We start from the raw sequence: 17,109 nt of genomic DNA, 5'->3' as shown, positions 1-17,109 counted from the left end.
CAGGTTTCAGAGCACTGAAAGAATAGCTGTTCTATTCTTTCAGTGCTCTAAAAGGCTCCAGCCCAAGTGTGAACGGCTGCACTGCTATATTTAGCCCTGCAGCAGGAGCCCAAGACCACTGACCTGAGCTCTGAGACTTGCTGCAGTGGGGTTTCTTTGCTGTGTAGACCTACCCTTAATTTCTGTTTTTTTAAGATCCAGTGTTAACACCTGATCTCTTTGTTCTGCTTGTGGGAAAATTCCACTGTTCCAAACCCTAGTCCCCATGCAGCGAGGCTGGAGAAAATTGGATTTACCTATGTGACCATCTCATCAAGATTTAACAGCTCTCCATTGTCCCTGGTCCAGGGAATATGTGACACAGTCCAACACCATATGGCTGATTCCAGATACACTGAGGGATTCAATGATACAGCAAGTTCATCAGATGAACCAGAATTCATAAATTGTGCAGATTACACAAGTCATCATGTCCTCATCTTCTTTCTGCTTTCTCTCTGCTCTCAGCATGCCTACAGTTGAGGGAAGACTCCCTCTTTAAAGAAAGAGACTTTACTCACTTTGGATAAATTCAAAGGAAGCAAGTTGATAGTTTATTAAAACATTTTAATGTCACTATCTCAATCCTTTGTTCTTTAGGGCTCCTCCTTTCACACAGAGTTTGCAAGACTGAATTAAAACCAAAGGGGAGCAATAAGTAGAGACATAGACTGCTATAGAAAGCCAGCTTTCATTGACAGCAACAAGAAAAGATTCTGCATGATTGCAAACAAAAATCAGGGGCTTACATCATGATTAGTAATTAACTGGAAGAGAATGGAAGACCCCAACAAGTGATTTGTAATATGTTCCCAGAGGAAGAGCGAAAACTATTGGACGCAAAATCTTCATCTTCTGTGGCATCAGACGATGGAAAACACGATCACGTTTCAGGCCTATTTAAAAATTTCTTTTTTTACATTTCCAGTCAGTCATCGGTTTCATTGTGACAGTGTGTCTCATCACAGCACCATGGATGTTCCATCCGGACAGCAATGACACACTTGGGCCCTGATCTGATCTCCCTTGCACTACTGTAAGTTAGAAGCAACTCCCTTAAAGTCAGCAGTGTTACACGGACATGAAACCAGGGTAAAGGATACCAGAAAGAGGCCTATAAGCTGTGCGCGCCCTGGAGAACGGAACCTATTTTTATTGACCAGCTTGCCCTGGTTTAAGCATAAACAGTTTATTGAGTTCACACTAGCCATGTTTACTTGTGTTCTGAACCATTGCAGTTTTGCTTCATGCCCATTAAAACCGCTTAAAAATGTTCTGTCGACACATTTTTTGGAAAGAAAATGCCTTTTTGACTATGTGGATTTCCCCCGCCCCTGTTTTTGTCAACATTTTCAGGTTTATGTAAAAAAAAAAAAATTAGTTTGGGGGTTTACAAAGAAAAGTTAATTTTGTTTTTGTCAATTTTTCTGACAAGACAAAGGTCATAATTTGCCAACCAGCTCCTAATGTCCACTGTACCAGAGCCAAGTAGCCTCTTTAAAAGCAGGCGTCACTACCCCAGGCATTAAGGAGGTGGGTCAGGTGACCAACTACAACAGCATAACAAACAATCTGGGGCTGATAGTATGGGGACAGTCATGGGTGGAGACAGGAGCAGGAAAAGGCTGTCTAGAGGCTAAGCCAATCTAGAAAAAACTGCAGAAGGCTGACTGACAAACCAGCTGGGACCTGCAGAGACCAGGCTTTGGGAGAGAACCTGGGAGGGGGTCACCACGCCTCGTGGGCCCAAGGAGGAGACCGAGAAAGAGAGAGACAGTGAGAGCAAGTCCAGGAAAGGACAGTAGGAAAGACATAGAGAGAGGGGCCCAGGGAGATGAAACAAGGCATGTAAGTGGACTTTCTCTGCTTGTCGAACGGTCACCTAACTAGAACCCAGAGTAGAGAGAACGCCTAGAGGTAGCGTGGAAATTCCTCTTCAGCTCCACAGTGCCTCCAGGAGAAGGACTACCAGTTCCAGGGAGGGGACTACTGAGCCCCAGCGAGTCCCAACTCTTGTGATTTTATCACAATTCTTATGTTATTGGGTATTTTTCTAAGAGCCTCCGCTCCTGGAGACTATTACATGAAGCTCAGGTTTCATTAAAAGATATCTAACCCCCATGGTGGCAGAGAAAAGCTTGAGAACGTGACTCAAGTGTACCTCAAAGGTCAAAAACCTGAAGCCAAAATGGGGAGAAAAAGTAGTTTTTTCTTAAAGTCTCATGATTACACCAATATCATGATTTTTGAATGCTAAAGTCAGGTAAGACAATAACTGGTTCAAAAACCCTGTTTGTGGATTTGTTTTGTTAATTCCAAAAGGAGTGGACTTTGTCACTTAGCCAAACAGCTAAATCATGCCAGTACTTGGAGCTGGGGGACCTGCAGGGGAGTCAGTGAGTTAGCCCAAGGGGAAACTGAGGCAGACCTGTGACCAGAAGCCACTCACTAACATCCACATCAGTGCTGTTTCACCATTTCAGTTGCAATGCACTCTAGGTATCTACCCCACAATTCCTGTCACAGGTCCCAGAAGCAGCAGATTCTGGGAGAATTCTAAAGGTCACTGGGAAGGTTTCTAAAGGTGGGGGGGGGGGGGGGGGGAGAGGACTGATCATGCTGGCAGTAAGCTACTGCAGACTGAAACAGTAGCTACACTAACCAGGTATTTAAGCCTGGAGGGAAACAAGTCAAATCCAAATGGTACTTAGCACACACAAACCCTCTGGATACTTGTTTGTGGACATTAAATGTTTATAAGCATGGTAGTGGGGCCACTCAGTTCTTAGCAAGGTAAATTTCTCTATGTTCACAGAAGATGGTAAAATGACTAGTTTAAGAGGTTCCTTTTCATGCTGTCATAGTTCCCAACGCTATCTGTTTACTAAGACTTTGATGTTAAATATTATCTTCCATCTAAGTCAAGTCTCATGCACAACAACTTACTCTAGAATCTTCACTTTTAAAGGAGACCCTGTATTTAGTATCTCCTGTTACCAAACAGCTATTCTTTCAGTGCTTTGAAAAAATTTCCACAGTTAAACATACTTATCGATTTTTAACACTGATTTTCCCCCCGAAGAATGTAGGATTTGAGAGTGTGGGGAAGCAAAACAGGAGAAGGTAAGGGGACACATTCCTAAATAATCATAGAGGGTCCAGCCATAAATCTTTAGTGAACAGCTTCCGGGTGTTGCTTTCATACTGCAGTGTTGCATTGATATCAGGTTTGTCTACAAATTCTATGGCACATTTCTGAATGCCACAAGGAGACCGCTCCAATTCCAACACTGTGATATTGTTTGGTGACGATGAAACTAGGATGTTGCTTGGAACAAATAGGGTCACTTGAGGACCACGGACTGGCCAGTAACGACCAAGGTTAAAGCCATTGATCCAAATTTGTCCCTGCCAAAAGAGAAACAAAAAAAATTTTTAAGTCAAATAAAAATTATTAAATTAATAGCTTATTTAACCTCTACTATCCTGTGGACAGGAATTGAGCCTTCATCTTTCATACAATGAAACACTATATTTTGATCAGGATAAAATATGCTGAGATTTAAATCCTGATAAAAACGTACTTTAAAAACAGGCAAAACAATCATAGTTCCTTTATTAATTAAAAACAGCATCAACATTTAAAAATGAGATGTTCAAAGAAAATTTACCTTTACTAAAAAACGAAGACTTGCAAGCCAAGAAAATAAATTAGCAGTATGCATAAAAGACCAAGGAGACAGAGAACAACTGTGTCCCAGACCAGCCAATACTTCTTGGGAAGCTTGAAAAAGTGACTCTTGGCAAGTTTAACTGGAGACATTTGGGAGCAACAGAATTTCTGGCTGTTGAGTTTGTGTCTCACCTGAAGCCATTCTCTGCAGAGCTCTGTGAAGCTCAACGTTTTAGTCGTCAGGAGTTTCTGGAAAATCTTCCCTTTGGTTTTATTTCAAGAGGGAGCTACATAATGTCCTCCCCTCTCCCAGCCCTGAATTTGCTTTAAGTTTCAGGTTAAAACAAACCTGAAAACAAAATTATACTTGCTTAAAGGTAACTGGTAAAGGAGGGGGGAGGGGACTTGTTGAAAAAGGGCAGTGAACAAAGGTCTGAGAGTTTTTGTGCAAAAAAACTATTTATTTGCAGCTTGTTTTGGATATCAGAAATTCAGACGTTTCCTACCCTCAAAGTCTCTATGGCAACAGGAGAACTTGACAAATAACATCACAAAAGAGAAACCTGAGCAACTGTGAAGTTAAACTTTTAGTTAGACTGTTAAACTGTGTTTCCGGTGGGTTTTGTTGTTGTTTGGTTAAAGACAGGTTCTAGTGACCACCAAGACTTAGGAGAAAAAATAATACTCTTGTTAAAGTTGAAAGACCCAGACCGCGTCTGGTAACGTGAGATCTCACACGAGCATCTGAGACCTCCAAGAAGCCCTCTTGCAAAAAGAGGGATGACTTGACATTGTTGATGTTTCTAACGTAAAAAAAACAAGCTTAAGAAAGCCTTTCAAAATATTTCATCTTTTAAACACATCATAAAGCAGAAAAAAAATACCCCCAAGCTCATAATTTTTAGAAAAAAATCTTTGTAAGTCATCTTTAAAACTGTGACTTTTCATACCATTTCACTGGAATTGTAAATGGACCCACATTCACTCAAAACTGAATCTCGGTTCATGAACGTTTTGACTGAACTGGGCTGTTTTGAGTTCATAACAAAAAGGAAAGTTCCACGTGTTTTTGAGGTTTAACCACCCAGCTCCACTCTCTTATGAACGCCCTTTCTGTGTTAGTCAGCTACTGGCTCAGAACACTGGGACTTCAATGGACGAGAATTCAACAGGAGCAGGTGAATTAAAGCATCAATTTTCCCCCATATAAAATATCCTTAAGTTAAGACTAGGGGGAAAAAATATAAGATGCATGGCACAAAGGAAGAATGATGACTAAATAAAAGGGTTTCTATAAGGCATTGGGAAGGTAGGACTTTAACAGCATCGTTGGTGGCTTCCGAAAAACTTAGGGTAGGTGAAATTGCAATGAAAAATGAAAGGCAAATTCTCTCAAACATTGACCATTAGTAGAATATTAAAAAGAAAAATTGTTTCGGTAAATTCATTTAAAATCTTTATAAATCAATTTATGTCAAATTCTTAATTTTTCTCAAAAAGCCGGTAAATTCGCAAATGAGGGTGAGTTCAACTTTCCATTTGCCTCTGTGGCCTAAGATCCTATCTTGCTGTAGGTGTTAATAAACTTTAACCCCAAACATTTTTTTATCAAATTAATCTCATTCTGTGGCTTGTTTTTGCGGTCTGCAGGCAGAAAGAAAATATTCTGCCTCAGTGCTTTACTTCTGTGATCGTTTTAGAGTGAAAGATGGCATGAGAATTGCTATAAGTCACTGTTCCACACACAGGATGAATTCATTACTGTAACGTAAAATATGCTCTAGCTCAATGAGAACTTGTGGGTTGGGGCAGGACTTAGTGGGGGAAATTCTAAGACCTATACAGAAGGTCAGATGAGATGATCAGAATGATCCCTTCTGATCTTCAAGTCTGACAGTTTACTTCATACAATTTCTTGGAAAATATGAGCTCAAAAGGTTAATTTGCAAGGAGCTGTTCTTAAGTTTACAGATCGCGTATGCAGCATGGTTATGAAATCATATGTCCATATATGCCCCCAAATCTACTAATTTATAACATCCATATAGACTAAATAACATGTTATACAAAATAAAAATGGAAGAACCAGCAATTAGAAACAGAAAACTTCCTTTATATGACTAGATATTGAACTAGAAACTTCTGCTGAGTTGCGAACAACTATCTCAACTCTGAAAACCCTTTTTTAGACCATACCATTAAGTTCTGCAACAGACAGGAGTCTCTAAACCACTGTAGTTGTTTTTTTAAACAAGATACAGCACCCTTGATATGCTACAACACAGCAACAACTTAACTTTGCACTCGGTCAATTAAAGCCTGTGCAATTTTTTAGGAGTAAATTCAATACCACTGACAGTGCTAGATTGACAGTCTTAGGCTTTTTTTTAAACTTTATCTTTATTGTTTTTATATAAAATATTAAAACATAATGAAACAAAACATATATAAATACAGGCACAAGCATATAAAGAACAAAATACAACATTATTTCTAAAACATGGGGAAAAAACAAAAAACAAACCAAAAACAACCTGTAGAGATCATGCAGGGCATCAATTATTAAAGTGACTAAATAGATAAATAAGTGAGAACATAACCTATGAGTATTGCGGACTAATATATACTAAACTGCACAAATATGCAATAGTTTCATGAGTAACCAGACAGCCTCATATTTTTTCCAAGCATTTCTATTAGACAGAGTCATCTTTTCCATTAATGCAGAAATAGAGAACTCACTAAGCCAGTCTGTGTACGACTGAGGAATTGCAGGCCGCCATTTTCTCAAAATAACTCTTTTGGCCACTAATACAGTTACTGCAATCCATTTCTTAATGTTAGTCTTACACATTAAAAAAAAACCAAATTCTCAAGAGTACTGTATGAAAGAAAAAGACTGCCAGTGTAACGATGATTGACCATGCACAGTACACTGATATAGCGCAGAGTTGCAACTATCACTCATTTGGAGGGAGGTACTTTTATTTTGTCTTATTTTCATAGCGATTTCAAAATCTCACTCACGATGAACGATTGCTACTTGTTTTCAATGAAGTTTTAAAATTTTATTCATTCAGACTAAGATTACCCAATAATGGCTCTGAAGTGTACAACAATTTCATAGCAGAAAACTATTTTCAACTTCTACCAATACTGTATTATTTTGAAGGCTCCTGTGGACTTGACAAAAATGTCAAAAAATCCTTACAGTCCTTCATTAACAAATTCACGGTTATGCATATATAGTGAACCATGACATTGTAAAGGGTGGGTATGTGGAATCTTTGGCCATGATGCTAATTCTACTGAATTTGCAGGAATCTCTCAAATCACATTAATGTCATTCATGGCAAAGACAGAAAGGTTGTGGAAACTACCTAAGAAGCATTAGGTTTTGGCACTTTTAAATGGTTCTGTTCCAAACAAAAACCCTGGATCTAAGTTCATCCAAAATTTGAGAGTTAGTAGGTTGTGGAATCCAAATCAGAATTTAGCAATTGGCCTGTGTTTCCATTTGTGGGACAAACAAAAGGTCTGGAACCTGTGAATGGCCTGAACTTTGAAGAGTGAAAAATGAAGATCCACATTTTCTTTTATAAAGACGCATCATTGTGGTCATTCTGCTTCCTTCTTTGAAAACATATCACCCTACATGCCCTCCTCTAGGTGCGAGATTAGCTCCAAATCAGCAATCAGCAACTGGTGTACCTGCATCCGTGCAAACCCCAAGTGTTGCCAAGGAAAGCCATGACTTGCACCAGTTGCCTGTGTAATCCTCAATCCATGCAAATCACTGTTTTTCTTGACTACAATTAGGGCTTGTGCTGGTGCAGCTACACAAGTTGCTATGGCTGAATCCCAAGATAGCTGGGGCTTACCCACTTCAGCATTAGGCATCTCCACTGCTCCAGTTTCCCCTCTCAGAAACCCACAGGCTTGTAGGCTGCTGCAGTGCTTGCATGCAGGAGTCTTTACTGCATTGCAGCATTGAGGTGACTTCGCTCTCTGGCTAAGTCAGAGTTCACCACTTCCGGAGCATCAAAAACAAAGTCCAGTGGCAACTCACAGTCTTCTGCCCTACACTCTTCCAGGTCACAGCAGTTCCCCCCGAGGGTCTTAGGCAATCTTCAGCCCTTCCACCAGGCTCAGCTTCCTGCCTCTAATTAATCTTCCCACATCCCATAGTAGCAGCATAGAAGGGGACTAATGCCCACCCTCTCCTACAGGTTCCATCTTATAATTGGGTTATTTGCCCTTAGTCACTCAAGCTCTAGCCTTGTCCTTCAGTTTTCCCCAGGCCATATTCCTCCATAAGCCTTCCTCTAGCTTCCCCTGTATATAAACCCCCTTCCCAGGGTGTCTCAGCTGAGTCTTCTCCCAGCAGGCTTCTGCTCCCAGCACTCTCGCTCCCCAGGCCCTCTGCCTGGGAGTTAGGGGGAACCTTCACCCTGCACATGCTTTCTCCCCACCTCCACTCTCAAAGTGGGCTATTGGCTCTCCTTATGTACTCTGGATGGTCAGTTGACTGCCACCCCCAGGACTCATTCCCCTCAGCTAGGGAGAAATTCTGGCCTTGTCTGCACACAAAATTGTACTGCTTTAACTATACCAATATAGGTAAAGTGATACAGAGCCTTGCAACCCAACAGGACCCAACTACAAGTGTGGGGTTCGGGTTGGGTTGGAAACCAGCCCACACTCTCAGGCTCGGGTCAGCTCCGATCACTTCCTCCTGCCTGCAGGGTTGGCACGGTGGCAGCTGCATGCCCTGCTCCTGCCACCTCACTGCTCTGTGTGCTGCCAGGTAAGAGGCGCTGCAATTCCTTGTCACACTCACTCCACAGCACACAGTCAGGTGGCGGCCGGCAGGAGCAGGTCACGCAGCTGCTGCTGCACCAACCCTAAGGGCAGGAGGTGGCTGGCAACAGATTGCAGGCCCGGGATGACCCCAAGCCCACACGACAGCACTGACACAGATTCGGGAGCGGGATGGAGTGAGAATTGGGTGTGGGTCGGGGCTGAAAATGACTTAACCCTTTTGGATTAGGTTTGGCTTGGCTGTGCTCAGGTTTGGTTCAAGTCCAGGTCAGGCTTGAAAATTAGGTCTGGGCAGACCTCTAAGGTGGTACAACCCCTCTAGCATGGATGCAGTTATTGTGGTATAAAGGTGATTATACCAGTATAGCTTATTCCCATATGGGAAGGGGAATCAGATGTACTGGTATAAGGCATCTTTATACAGCTACAGGTGCATCCATACTAGGGAGTTGGGTCTGATGCAGCTACTTGGATAGTCTAAATATCACACCAAACAAATCGGTACAAAACAACCCAAACCAACTGTGCAGGCCAGGAAGGGCCAAGCCTTGGAGCAGGCACACTGGGCCATTCATATGTCCTGGGATCACTGAACTGCTGTTCCTAGATACAGACAAAGCCTGACTATCTGCAGAGTCCATTTTTAAAGTGAGGGGCCTGCTCAGTCAGGGAGGGGGACATAAAATTGAACTATGGGGGGGAAGGGGGAAATAATTGTTGGGGGAGGATGCTAAACCAATCCAAGTGATTTCCTTGAGAAGATAGATAACTGCTGCATGCCACCAGCTCACATACAGTCTCAGCTAGATGGGGATTTAAAATGGAGTTCTAAATCCCTATAGAAATTGGGGCCTGTAATCAAAACAAAAGGGCCCAGCTATGCTATGGGTGCAATTTCCATAAACACTTAGCACCGGCCTCTCGCACTCCCTGAAGTCAGTGTAAATTCTACTATTGGCTTCAATGGAAGCAGAGAGAAGCCAACAGTGAGAGCTGTTGGAAATCCCACCCACTCAGATTTAACCGTGCCAATTTATTTATTTAGCCTTTGTGTACTCACCGAGCCAAGCATTAGCATTCCTAGTGGCCAAGTGCAGCTCTCAGAGCCCACCACTGAATTTGGTTAGCGGCCGCTCCTCGACAATGTGTATCATTGCTCAACCTGCGCCACAGCTTGGCCTGTCTCGAAGACCCCAGTGGTGCTGCTGGCTGCACAGGGGCTTTGCCCAGTCCAGAATCAGATAAGAAGGGCCTGACGACGTGGCAGGTGGAAGCCGGGCGGGCGAGCAGTAGGGTCTGTGACGAGGAACTGATTGGTGGTTGGTGTTAAGCACCAGTCTTCCCACCACAGGGATTCCGCTGTCACATCTTGGCGTGGCAGCCTCGACCACAGTGGTAGGTGGTGGGCTAAAAAGGTCATTGAAAGATGTGTAGGTGGTGGGCTAAAAGATTATTGAATAAGGGATCAGCACCTATCTTATCAAGCAGCTTACCAGCTGCAATCGCCAACCTGATGGAAGGGGGAGCAATGTGGCTCAGAACTGGAAGCCATGCCAATGTCCAGTTGTGACACACGATTAGGGATTTTTGCGTTCCAACGGGATTTTTTTGTGGGTACTGAGGGTGGGATGACAGGTTTCTGAATCATTTAGGCAACCTTGTTACAAGTTAGGTCATGACTATTCCTGCTGGGACCCTTCCTCTGAGCTAGCAAGTCTCATCTTCTGACTCTGTCAGAATTGTGTCCTTTGTTAATGAGCAATTTTTTATTTTTTTTAAAAAGCTAAACTCTCCATACAAAGACACTGGCTAATTTTCTGCACTCTTCGGCATGAAGAGTTTTCCTAGCGCCACTTCATCAATTATGTCCTTTATTACTTCTGCTCAGCCAGCCTGACTCCACTCTTCCCCAAAAGGCCAACTTCCAGTACCACACTTTCTCCAGAACAAGCAGCCTTTAAAAAGCCTGTATTCACTTCCCTTTTCCAGAGGGCAGCTCTCTCTCCATTCCCGCAAGAAAAAAAGACCAAAACTGAATGCCGTATTCTAAATAGCCCTGACCAAACATATCTTTGTGTCCTACTCACTATATCTATAATAGCTGCATACTTACGTGGCATATCATTTGCCTAGCCAACGTCACTGAATGACTACTTAATATGAGCTTCCCTCATCTTAGTTTCCTATCCCCAGATTTATTCAAGATTTAGTTAAAATCTTGACTAGTCACTTATAAGATCTCAACATCTCTGAATATCATTTGATATATGTGAGTGGCCCTTCAAAACGACCACACGGTTGTTATATAGTCCTCCACCCCTAGTAAAGGGCTGTTCTTGACCTTTAATAGCAATTTTAAGGTGACTTTAGAATCAGATTCAGGTTTTTTCGTAAACATCTTAGAAAAAGAAACCTACCTTTGTCCAGCCAGGAAACTTGATATAGGTGTCTTGAGGTAAATCAGGTATTCCACTGGGAATAGAAAATCTGCCAGTGTAAAAAGCAGGAGCTGCATAGCTTGAGGGATTACCACCAGATGTTTTTGATTCACCACCTTTGCCGTTTAAGCCATGGCCCACCACACTGTCTATGTCTAGTGGGTAGATCTCCCAATGAACGAGTGTAACTTGGCCAAGAGATAAATTTGACACTAGACCCTGCAAAGAAATTAAAGGTGTTAACAAAATCAGTAATCTCATCTCATTACAATTATCTATCTCCAACTGTCCTGAGTACAAAACAGATAAGAGAAATAAAAACTTGGCTGAACTACAGTAGTCACCAGTATTGCCAACCCCAAGTGTTCAAAACTCATGTGTCAGGTCCCCCAAAATTAAGGATTAGCTTAAAAAAAGCAAAAACAAATCAAAAAACCCCTAAAGGAACCCCTCATTTTTATTTGCTTTCTGGGTTTTGAGCCTTTAGGATACACTTGGGTCACATTTTCAAGCTTTTCTCTGCAACCGGGGAGGCTAGAAAACAGTGTTAAAATCAAGCTACAATTTTCATAATCACGAGATTCCAGGAACGGGCGCATTAAAGAAATCACAAGAGCTGGCAACAATGAGTCACTCTACATAGTAGTAGAGACCGCGTTATTTGCTTCCTACGGAACTACTGTAGCTCATACACAGTATCACAAAGTCAGGGCTTCAAGGCTCACCCTGAGGCCCTGAGCCAGCAAAGTACTTACGCATGTGCTTAACTTTAAGTATCGTAGTCCATGTTACTTCAGTGAGACTAATATGCTTAATGTGAAGAATATTATTAAGTATCATGCAACTCTGGGACCTAAGTGAGGATATATTTCATACATCAGAGGTAGATTCAGAAGTTTGCTTACAGAAATCAAATCCTCCCCTATCCACAAAAGTTGTTACAACAGTTTCTATTACAGAATTTTACACTTAGGTCACACCAATAAAACCTTCCCATGCAGACCTCCCATTCAACCCTCAGGGTTGAATTTAAATTGATATAGTGAGACCAGTATAACTCCTAACGTAGACACACTTATTCCAGCATAAGAATGGTCTTTCAGCATAGTTTAAACCCCTTCCCAAGCAACATAAGCTAAACTGAAAAAAAGCCTCTCTTACATAAGAGTGTCCACACAGGGGATTATACTGGTAAAGCTTTCCCACGTAGACAAGCCCTTACTCTAAAAGACAGTTTCTGTAACATGGTTTCTGTAAAGGGAAATCAGATCTTACTAATCTATTAGAGTTCTTTGAAGGGGTCAACAAACATGTGGACAAGGGGGATCCAGGGGACATAGTGTACTTAAGAGTTCCAGAAAGCCTTTGACAAGGTCCCTCCCCAAAGGCTCTAATGTAAATTAAGTTGTCATGGGATAAGAGGGAAGATCCTTTCATGGAATGAAAACCGGTTAAAAGACAGGGAACAAAGGGTAGGAATAAATGGTAAATTTTCAGAATGGAGAGGGGTAACTAGTGGTGTTTGAGACCCCTGATCTAGGTTGTTATAATTTGCATCTCACCATCCTGGAAGACAACATCAAACTCTTAGTCAGGATTTCTTAAAATATCCGCTGCATAGTATAACTGAAGACAGTGAGCAACATCCACTATATGTGGTACATTGACAAGTCTCAGCTGTACTTTCGATAGACACATTTAGAGAGCGGTCTACCAAAGCAATTCAAGGAAGACATTTTATTTATTTTTATTTTCATGTATTTAAAAAATCTTCTTCCTCCTTCTGCACACATGCCTTTGCTGAGCAACCACGTAATCTCATTGTTGTGGCACCTTCTCTTCCTCTATCCTTTCTCTTGCGATTTGCTTTTGCCCTCACATCTAAATTGGGCTGTAAGCCTTTGCCAAAATCTTAACAGCATTGTGAGGTGCCTAGCTTACCTGTGGGGGGGCTGCATAAAAGACAAGATCTTGATATAAGTGGTCAGGATTACCTGATGCCACAAGAAGGGCTACAGAAACTCTATTTTAATGGCCAGATGGATGGTCAACTCCTGAAGTGGACTGGAGATGAAATTATTTTTCTTCCAGAAGTCATGTTCATGCCAGCGAAGCATCACTAATCTGACTGCAATTGGCCACAATCCTGCCAAACAGCCATGCAAGCCTCCACACAATGCAGCTCTTCTAAAGAGTGTCCATCTTGCTTTGTAGCAGTCCCATTTCAGACCATGGTCTCTCCCAAGTAGCAACAGCCAGTTGTGTCACACTGTACTATAGTTTTTTGGTATGGGTAAATATGCCACCAGGGAGCACCAAATTCAGACTCTTGAAATCCACTGTAATCTGCATTTGAACCTAGATCTCCAGAAGAGGATTAAAGTCTGAACCACTGGACCTCCAAACCCAAGCTACCCACATTTTTGGGTGTCCAATAGTTATTTGGGGAGTTTGAGCCACAGATTCCCTTCAGTGGGCAAAGTGGGTTCCTGGCCACTGGTCCATTATTATTTGTGTTCCAATAGTAAGCAGAGACAATCAGTGATCAGGGCCCTATTGTGCTAAGCACAGTACAGACATAAAAAAGGTAGTCCATTCAATACAGCACAAACATAACAAAAAGGTGGTCATGTCAGTATTTCTCCCCCATCTGTAATGGAAGTTTAAAGGTCAACACCAAGCTTGATGCTCACCAAAATTCATATGATAGCACTTTCCTTCCCCCGCCCCCGGTTCATGTTAATGCCATGTTGGGACATTACTAATGATCAAGTATAGTTCAGAAGTGTGCTTTAGATAAGCACCCAGAGGTTCTGGGTGCCTTATCTTATCTTATCTGCTCAAACCTGGACTGGAAATTTGGCAAGATAAAGCATTTGCCTGAGGTATCCTTCTTCCAGTGATGCTGAAAAATGCTGCAAGAGTGCAGCACTTGCAACTGAACCAAGACATGTATGAACATTCAAAAGTACTAATTGTGACAAAGCTCTGTCCTTGCCTCCGTGGGTCCCGCGTTTCCTGGCGGATTTCGCTAGCCTCAGAGGCTCACTGTGACCCTCCACGTAACCCTTCTCTATCTAGAGACAAGGGTCACAGTCTACTGAGCCATTTTCATCATAAGCCAGCGAGGGAGGTGAGGAGAAGTTATCCTTCCTTGCGCAGTCTCTGTTGTCTCCCACTCTCAGTGATTAATCAGGGGGCAAAGGGTTGGGGGCGGCAGGGGGGAGAAGCCCGGGCCCACCCTCTACTCCAGGCTCCAGCCCAGGGACCCTAATAGTATCAGCTATGGTAGCTGACCTTTTAGAAATATGACATGTACAATTCCCTGGGCTACTTCCCCCACAGCAGCCCTCACTTCCACAAGCTCCACTTCACCCTTACCTCAGGGTCTCCTTCCTTGTGCCTTATATGGTGTGTACTACTCAGCCTCTCCAACAGCGCAACTTCCTCCCACAGCTCCTGACATGCACACCCACCTGACTAACTGGGAGGCTTTTAACTAGTTTCAGCCAGCCCCTGATTGGCTTCAGATGTCCCAATCAACCTAGCATTCTCCCTGCCTTCTGGAAAGTTCTTAATTGGCCCCAGGTGTCTTAATTGACCTGGAGCAGCTGCCATTTCACTTATCCTGGTACCAGGGATTTGTTTAGCCTGGAGCTAATAGATCTATCTCTCACTACTTTTCTATAGCCACCTGGCCTTGCCCCGTCACATAATTTTATATACAAAATCTGAATTTGCAAACTCCAGTGAGCTTCAGTTCTAGATGATGTTTCAGCTGTTTTTAATTCATTTGAACTGGTTCATGCATCCCTAGATGATACATTAGAAGACTCAACACCTCTTGAGAGACCTGTGGGTGATATAAAACCACCAAAAGTTAAAGAGTGTCTGTCTGCTTTTAATGCCACTTTGTCCTCAATGAGAGCAGGACTCATAAGAAAAGTATTAGTTGTATTTTGAGTTAGGTAAAGTTGCACCAGCATATTCCCGAACCCTTTGCTCTTACTATTGCATTAAGATTTTCTTTTACCAATAGAAGAAAAGCTGATCTCTGGTGTGCTTTGACAAGTTCCATTGTATAATCATTAGTGACTAAATTTACCTTAAAGTCATTGTTGTATTTACCATAGTTTACTCGACCCATGTTTTCTACCAACACATCCAGATTTGCTCCAGCCTTCCCGGTTATATTTATTATGTATGATTTGCCTCGTTCAAGGACTCCCTGAGGAACCTGTAAGCATAACACCAAAAGGAGAAAATAACGTAAGGCTCAAACAGAGGACAAAACTGGATTACTCATTTTTGAGACTTACTGGCTTGTACAGAGGAAAATATCCCCCTGCTGCCCTGCTCACCTCAACCCCCACAACTATCATTTAAGTTGGTCAGTAAGATATTCAGCTGAGTAGTGTTTCAGTTATTCAAATAATGGAAAATTATCAGTTTCTTCAAAAGTGTGGTACACTTCATTCACTAATTCTATTGGTTTTTAAATTTCAAAGCTCTGCAAGGCTTCTCATTCCTAAAAAACTCAAGTTGTCAAGGTCTGTTCAGATGACTGAAAACAGTTTGCACACTTTATAGGTGAAATATGACTCATTCTCAGATTAAGCTCTGATGCATTTTTTTTTGTAAAAACACTATGATTCTGAATAGAAAACCAAACAATAATTTGGTTTTGCCAATAGAGACTTTACTGTTTACTATACAATACATCCTTGATGTATTATATAGAAAACAGGGTTTATTAAAGAAATATTAATGCAATATGCCAGAATAAAGAATGAAAGCTGTGCTTTGACAGTCCATAAACTGATTTTTCTCCTTATTGAGCAGGAACAAAGCTGTGCTGTACACAGTTCAAGGAGGAAAGCGGGGGAGGAATCTACATCCTGTAAAAAAAAAATTTAAATTTGTGGTCAATAACCCAATGTCACAAGCAAAGATGTAGACTCAAGTTTCCTGCAATAATCAATTGAAACAACCTGCAGGAGCTGATCAAATATAGGTCAGCTTCTAATTTGTATCAAACCAGTAGTAAGCAAGCCCAGCTTATAGATTTTTTTTCTACTTGTATGAAGACCCTAGACCAATTTTCAATTGTCTTGATACTAATTATAAGACTTTCAAGTAGACCATAGAAATGGTGTGTACAGATTTGAATGTTTTAAAAACTTTACTAAAGTGCAGAATGTACCAACTGTATGATCCCTTTCTTTCTCTTTACGTTTCATATTAAATTAAATAAACTAAACTGTATTTGTGTACATGGGGAAACAAGCCACAAACTACACAATACAATTATTAATCATAGCTACCCAAAGAAGGCAAGTGACAGACATGGATATCGATAGTTGTAAGGTCAATATTTACCCCATCTACAGAGACATAAGCACGGTCGTGGACTCCGTTTAAAGGTGAAAAGAGTGGTGTTGGCTCACTACAATTTTTTGGCAGGGTAGTCCTGTACAGCACAAACCCAAAATACTAGAAGAAAAAAATTAGAGAACCAAGTCATTCTGAGGCTACACTTGAGGTCACAAAATGGAAACCAGTAACCAGAATTTCGGCCTACACATTGGAAGAGTAATTTCAACTTTCATACCCTGTCTGGAGCGATAATCACAAATGGTTTCAGATGTCCTAGTTAATATCTTGTCAAGTGATTTCAATTTTTAATACTCAATGTAAATTTCATAAAGTTTCCTATATATCTTTACATAACCTTAAAGATGAAGATCTCAGTTAAGATTTCTCCTCCTCTGCACCTCAATAAGAGTAAAGGGTCATGAACTGAATCCATTGATTAGTTCACTGAAAATTGATAAAAATGACAACTGGAAAAAACGTTGCAACGGAAGCTTAGATAACAAGCTAAAAAACTGCACCCTATAGCCAAAAACTGATGCCGGTACTGCCTGTATAGGAGAACCAGCTGCTATGTTACTGGAACAATTAGGAATATTCTCATGTGACATATTGCCATCAGGGGACCATAAAATCAGAGCTGCTGGATTTGTTCCTGTAACAAATGAAACAAACACATTGAAACCATTCTGTTTTTCCCCAGTAGCATTAACATAACACCAGTGTCTGACATGAATTGGATTTTAACTTGGTTCCCAGCCTCTG

The 17,109-nt window shown here is 41.6% G+C and overlaps 1 protein-coding gene across 7 annotated transcripts in view; it reads right to left on the bottom strand.

Annotated features, from left to right (window-relative positions):
* Nucleotides 1-566: 566 nt before the first annotated feature.
* Nucleotides 567-17,109, bottom strand: part of GLB1 (galactosidase beta 1) — a 66,358-nt gene continuing 49,815 nt past the window's right edge. For 6 of the 7 annotated variants that reach the window (XM_037890203.2, XM_027832838.3, XM_037890205.2 and 3 more), the window contains exons 13-16: nt 16,351-16,464; nt 15,077-15,208; nt 10,951-11,190; nt 567-3,447 (exon numbers count right to left, since the gene is read on the bottom strand). In XM_037890203.2, coding sequence (XP_037746131.1) covers nt 3,187-3,447; nt 10,951-11,190; nt 15,077-15,208; nt 16,351-16,464 — 747 coding nt within the window. In that variant the 3' untranslated portion in view covers nt 567-3,186. Of the gene's footprint in view, nt 3,448-10,950; nt 11,191-15,076; nt 15,209-16,350; nt 16,465-17,109 lie in introns of those variants that run through there. The other variant, XM_043540716.1, reaches the window with a different exon arrangement.

The sequence above is a fragment of the Chelonia mydas genome, chromosome 2, assembly GCF_015237465.2.
Source record: "Chelonia mydas isolate rCheMyd1 chromosome 2, rCheMyd1.pri.v2, whole genome shotgun sequence".
In the NCBI taxonomy this organism is placed as follows: Eukaryota; Metazoa; Chordata; order Testudines; family Cheloniidae; genus Chelonia; species Chelonia mydas.
This window is presented reverse-complemented; position numbering and strand designations above follow the sequence as displayed.